The sequence below is a fragment of the Melozone crissalis genome, unplaced genomic scaffold (assembly GCF_028551555.1).
Source record: "Melozone crissalis strain CALT ecotype California unplaced genomic scaffold, PUWL_Pcris_2 ptg000077l_1, whole genome shotgun sequence".
In the NCBI taxonomy this organism is placed as follows: domain Eukaryota; kingdom Metazoa; phylum Chordata; class Aves; order Passeriformes; family Passerellidae; genus Melozone; species Melozone crissalis.
In genome coordinates, this window is record NW_026535854.1 from 1,025,600 (window position 1) to 1,031,946 (window position 6,347).

General features: G+C 55.1%; 1 protein-coding gene across 1 annotated transcript; it reads left to right on the forward strand.

The window, feature by feature from the left end:
• Positions 1–4,034: 4,034 nt before the first annotated feature.
• LOC128946194 (olfactory receptor 14J1-like) lies at positions 4,035–4,943 on the forward strand (the record flags this gene model as incomplete). Its single annotated transcript, XM_054290081.1, has 1 exon — positions 4,035–4,943. A coding segment is annotated over exon 1 (909 nt), but the record flags the coding sequence as incomplete, so codon positions are not given.
• Positions 4,944–6,347: the final 1,404 nt, after the last annotated feature.

Sequence of the window (6,347 nt, forward strand, 5' to 3'; positions counted from 1 at the left end):
TTCTGTGTTTCCCTTGATAGAGTGTCTTTTAATTCTTTTATTCCTCAGATCTTTTAATTCTTTTATTCCTCGGAAACTACTGTTCATTGTAATGAATGGCTTCACCCCTTGGCTCCATGAGGCCCTGCAGTGCCACCCTGGGGCAGGAGGCCAGGAGGAACTCATTCCCCACACGCTGCAGCTCCCTGGGCCGGCTGGCACCAACACCTTCTCCCAGGCCAGCACTGCCTGGCACAGCCAGGGCTGAGCCACACTGCAGCTCCCTGCAAACCACGGCAGAGGCTGCGAGGCCAAAACCCGAGTCACAGACAGTTTGTCACTCTTCCTGTCTGTGTCTGACCAAGAAATGTCCCATTGTGGGGTCCCCTTTCCTGCAGTCACTGCAGCACTGGGACCATCCCTGGAGCTCTGAGCGAGAGAAATGGCCAGCGCTGCACCTCTGCAGTGACTCACGGATGGTGGGAAATGCTCTCTGGGGTGGCTGGAACCATGGAAAAAGGACAGTTGGGAGTACAGAGGGAAACCCAGCTGGGCTGCTGGACTGGGGCAAGACATCTCTGTCTGGGGGAGAAGTTGGCTGTGAAACTCCCTCCTGTGGATGCTCACGTGCCCAAGAGTTGGGCACTGAAGAGCATCATAACAACAGACAGGAGGATGGGGCAGCCAGGATTAAAGTGCCTCAGGGGGGTCTGGACTGGCCACACAAGGGTGAACCCTGGACACCATCTCCAGGTTATCCCTGACTGTGAAACATGGGCTGAGCTCAATCAGGGCCAGGCCAGGCAAAGCCCCTGTGGTGTGGGGGGGCAATGGTGGGAATATAAATCTGGGGCGACACATGGTCTTGGTAGTAGGTGTAGTAAATTGGGAGCACCATTCCTAAACCACAACAGCCCTGTCAGAACCAGGCCTGTCCCTGCACTGCCCCTGCTCTGCTGCCCCACAGCTGCTGGATCAGGAAGGGCAGAGCCATGGGGGAGGAAAATGCACAAGGACTCCTCCTGGGAGCGACCTTCCATCCTGATACTCAGAAACCCCCATCCTCAGCTGGGAGGTCACCATCAGAGTCTCTGCCAATATCCCACTTGGTGAATCTTTCACACTGAGATTTTGGTCCTTCCTTTCAGTTTCTTTACTTTTGGGGCTTTTAATGATTCCTCCATAAACATGGCAATTCATGTCCCTAATATGGTAATTCTTTCCTTTTTATGAAAGTGTTGGGAATTAGGCCACATTAAAATGCTGGCAGGGTGTGCGTAGGTATTTGCAGCCCTGTGGAGAAGCAGTTGGGATATAAGAACCAAAGAAATGTAAAATGGTTTGAGTTAGAAGAGACTGAAAAGAGTCTCTGGTAAAACTCCCATTACCCAGGAACACCGTCACTCGTTCAGGTTGTACAAAGCCCCCGACCTTAAACACATCCAGGGATGGGGTTTCAATTCTGAGGGCAGCCTATGCCAATGTCCTGCCACCATCATCACAAAATATTTCATCCTTACAGAAAATCTAAATCTGCTCTCAGTCACTTAAAAGATACAGTGTATTATTCTGTATTATATTCCCCAATACAATCTTGGGCAAAAATGTACTCAGCCATTCCTGGATTTAAATCACATCTCCAGGGCTGAGCACCTTTGAGAAGGCCCAGAGATCTCCCAGGATGGGATCTGGAGGCCCCAAGAACATGATCACTGTATGGGAACTGGAAGTCCTGGGTACAGTGGAGACTGAGGGCAGAACAAGAACAGCCTGTGAGGATGACAAAGGTGGATTCAAATATATTAGACCTCTTCTTCATAGTGGAAATGAACCTGAGATAGAAATAATGTCACCAAGTGCAGCTGTGAAGACCCAGAATGGAAAGGAGAGATTAACTTCCCTCCCAGGGCAGGGCTGTGGCACAACACATCTCCCAGAAGGAGTCTGGGTCAGGCTGAGGTCTGCCCCAGGCTCTGTGTGGGCAGGCAGAGGCAGGCAGGAGGCAGAGCTGTCAGCAAAGGAAGGGCCCAGCCAGGTGGGGCAGCCGGGGGATGCCGACAGCCTGCAGGGACAGAGGCAAAGGGCAGGGACACCGTGGGACAGCATGGGCTGCACAGGGCACAGGGATGGGCAGCAGCTGCAAGACAGCCCTGCCAGAGCCACCTTGGGCAGCACTTTGGCCATAGCTGCTGGGCCTGGGCCTGAGGCCACGAGGGGACAAGTGACCCTTGCAGGCCTGGGGCCTCATTGCCTCCTCGTCCCTGCTCAGCAGCCTGGCAGGGGCCGCCCCATGCTCCTGCCCTTGGCATTCCACATCCCCACATGCCAGTGCCCATCCTGGGAAGAGCCCTGAGCAAGAAGGGAGGGACAGGATCTGCCTGGCCAGGGGCTGGGGCTCAGGCCTTGGCCCTTGGCATTCCTCAAACACATCCAGGTGTGCTAAGCACCAGAGACACCTTAGCATTGCTTGTCCCCAGCTGTCATCACTGCCTCCAGTGTTCTGCTCTAATTGGAACCAGGGGAAAATTTCTCATTTGTGTCTCTCAGTGGTACCCATTAAAACTTGGAAAACTTTGGAGTTTCAATTTAATTTTGAGTTCTTGAGAAGTTTTTTGAACATTCTCTCAGGGACTCTGATGTAAATAACACCAAATCCCCAAGAGTCTCATTTAAGTCCTTGTGCTGTGTCTGTGCTGCTGAGCTTTAAAGGAACAGCTCTTCCCAGGGCCATCTCCTCTCCCAGCCCAGCAGGGCTGAGGGCTCTGCCTGCAGGCACTGAGGGGACAGGACCCAGGCAGAGACAGACTGAAGGCAATCAGGATTGGGAAGACATGGAGCTGAGACTTCACTTGGGGAAAGATCTTCACAGCCCTGTGCATGGTGAGTCTGTGGGTGCAGGGCAATGTCCCTTGTGCTCCTGGAGGGATCTCCTGAAGCCAGCACACCCTATAGCCTGGGGGTGTGTCAGGAGGACTCTCCGAGTTTCTCTGTGGCACAGGAGGAGGAGGATGTGCTGCAGAGCGAGGCTGCCCTGGGCACCATCACAGGGACAGGGCAGGACGGCTCCTGCTGCCAGGGACAGCTGCAGGGGCTGAGCTGGGGCTGCAGCCAGGGCTGCCCAGGGCTGTCTTGCAGAGCAGCTCCTGCAGCCCTCAGGGCTCTTGGCCAGCCTAGAGCATGTGCCACCTGCCAGGGGCAACTCTTAGCCTGCCTGGCAGCTCCCCATTGACGCTGCAGGGGAGAAGTTGGAGGTGGAAGGAGCCACCCCCATCAGGGCAGATTCCTCCTGCTGTGGAGATGGCGCTGCATGGCCAGGGCTGCTCTCAGCTTTCTCCTAAAGGGAAAGGAAAGGGGCTGTCAGCTTTGGCTGTGTCACTGAGACTCCTGCACTGTCACCCTGGGCATCAGCAGATGTGTCTCAGATCTCCCTCAGAAAGTGCCTCCTCAGCCTCCTCTCCCTACAGCCAGCAGCAGCAGCACCTTGGCTTGCAGCATCTCTGTTTGTCTGGCCTGCCCTTAAGGCCCTGCTGCCAGGGAGATGCACCTGGGCAGTGCCCTGTGCTGGGAGGGGTCTGCAGGACAGAGCTGGGACCCCAGGGCTGGGCTGGGCCCTGGCAGCACAGGCAGGGACAAGGCTTGGATAGAGAGAAACAGTTCCCAGTAGGCACAACTCCAGGCAGCAGAGAGCCAGACCAGCCCTTGGTATCCTTTCCTGTTCATGTGCATAGGGAAAGAGAGAAGGGTTTGAGAAAAAAAAAAATTCAACTGGAGAATTCAAAAAGTCTACTTCACTTTTCAAAAAATATTAAAGCGTGATCACGGTGAAATAGAGAGAGGTTAAATGAACAAAGGGCACCTGTGTGGTTCCAGCAGGTCTGACTGCCCTGTGGCACAGGGAGCCCTGTTTTCCCTCAGGCCTCCCCAGTATTCAGGCTGAGTGCAATGCTGAAAGTAAAGCAGTAACTCAGAAGGAGCACAAGCCTGAAATAAAAAAGGAAATCTGTCCAAGCTTGTCAATGTCTTTTTCAACAGTGCACCATGCCCAGAGTGAAGGAATGTCCAACAGCAGCTCCATCAGGCACTTCCTCCTGCTGGCATTGGCAGACACGCGGCAGCTGCAGCTCCTGCACTTCTGCCTCTTGCTGGGCATCTCCCTGGCTGCCCTCCTGGGCAACGGCCTCATCATCAGCGCCGTAGCCTGCGGCCACCACCTGCACATGCCCATGTTCTTCTTCCTGCTCAACCTGGCCCTCACTGACCTGGGCTCCATCTGCACCACTGTCCCCAAAGCCATGCACAATTCCCTCTGGGACACCAGGGACATCTCCTATGCAGGATGTGCTGCACAGGTGTTTTTCTTTTTGTTTTTCCTCTCAGCAGAGTATTTCCTCCTGACCGTCATGTGCTACGACTGCTACGTGTCCATCTGCAAACCCCTGCACTACGGGACCCTCCTGGGCAGCAGAGCTTGTGCCCACATGGCAGCAGCTGCCTGGGCCAGTGCCTTTCTCTACTCACTGCTGCACACAGCCAATACATTTTCCCTGCCCCTGTGCCATGGCAATGTCCTGGGCCAGTTCTTCTGTGAAATTCCCCAGATCCTCAAGCTCTCCTGCTACAAATCCTATCTCAGGGAATTTGGGCTCATTGCAGTTAGTGTCTGTTTTGGTTTTTGCTGTTTTGTGTTCATTGTTTTCTCCTATGTGCAGATCTTCAGGGCCGTGCTGTGGATCCCCTCTGAGCAGGGACGGCACAAAGCCTTTTCCACCTGCCTCCCTCACCTGGTTGTGGTCTCCCTGTTTCTCAGCACTGCAGCATTTGCCCACCTGAAGCCCCCCTCCATCTCTTCCCCATCCCTGGATCTGTCAGTGTCAGTTCTGTACTCGGTGGTGTCTCCAGCCCTTAATCCCATCATCTACAGCCTGAGGAACCAGGAGCTCAGGGCTGCAGGGTGGAGACTGATGACTGGATGCTTTTCAGAAACATTAAACTGCTCGCCAATTTCCAATTTCTTAAATAAAAATACTTATAATAAAAATCATCTTTGATACTTGTTGTTGGTTTGGTTGTGGGTGTTTTTTCCTTTGTTTTTTTTTTTTTTCCTATTGTCCACAAAGGACTGTCATTCCTTGTGCCATTTCTCCTTTTGTTTCCCTCCACTTTAACCGTGGCCCCAGACTGCGTCAATGGTTTCTTGATGGCTTTGAAGGAACTAAACGATCTCCCAGCATTGTTTTCACCAGAGATGCCCCTTCTGCTCTCTTCTCTGGAGCTGCAGCAGCAATGTCTGTGTGCAGAGCTGGGGGCAGATCAGTGCTGGCCCAGCAGCTGTGCCCAGCAGCAGCAGCACTTGGTGTTGTCAGTGCTGCTGCCATGGCCCTGCCCCGCTGCCCTGGTGGCCCTGGTGTTGCTGTAGAGCCTGAGTGCTCTTGGGGCAGGGCACAGCCCTGGGGGTGGCAGTGCCGGGGCTGCAGCAGGGACAGGCCATGGGCACTGCTGGGGCAGTGCTGACGCCTCAGGCCAGGCCCTGGGGGCTCCAGGCTCCTTCCCCAGGCTCTCTCAAGAACACGGCCTGGCCAATGCTCAGCACAGAAAAGCCCCATGAGCTGCCCCAGGCTGGCCGTGGGCAGGCTGGGGGCAAACAGCATGGCTGGGGCTCTGCAAGGGCCCTGGGGCAGATGGGAAGGATCAGCAGAGCAGGGGCTGATCCATCCCCAGTGCGCTGCACAGCCCAGGGCAGCGTCCCAGAGCGTCCTCATGGAGCTGCCAACAACATCCCTCCTCTGCAGCCCTGGCCTCTCCCCCAGCTCACACAGGTGCCCCATCCTTGCAGGCACAGACACGGCAGCACTGGCTCAGCAGCCCCTGTTTGCATTGCACACAGCAGGTGGGAGCACCCCCATGCTGTTGGTGTGGGGACATGAACCTGAGGGAGCACAAATGCCATCAGCCCCTGGGGCCAGCAAGGGCTGGGGGACACCAGGGAAACCACTCAGCTTTGTCCTGGCCTCTGCAGTCAGCCAGATTGTTTGTTCCCATCAGCTGGGAGTTTCCTGTCCCACTGCAGACGCTGTTGCTCAGAGCCAGGGCTGCCTGGCAGCCACCCCCAAACTGCCCTGAGCATTTTCTGGGCTTCACCTTTGCTTTCTTTACTCTTCCTGATACAAATTTCTTCCCATTGCCCACCCCTGTTCCCTCCACTGCAAACAGCCGATTCCTGTTTGCCCTTTCCTCTCTGGCCCCACTCCCCATTGCAGCTCCTGACCTGGCCCCATGGGAACGTCCCTTGTGGAGCAGGATCATCCTACAAGTGCTGCAGGAATTGTCTGCAAGCTCCTGCAGTGCCTGGTGCTGCTCCCTTGCCTGAG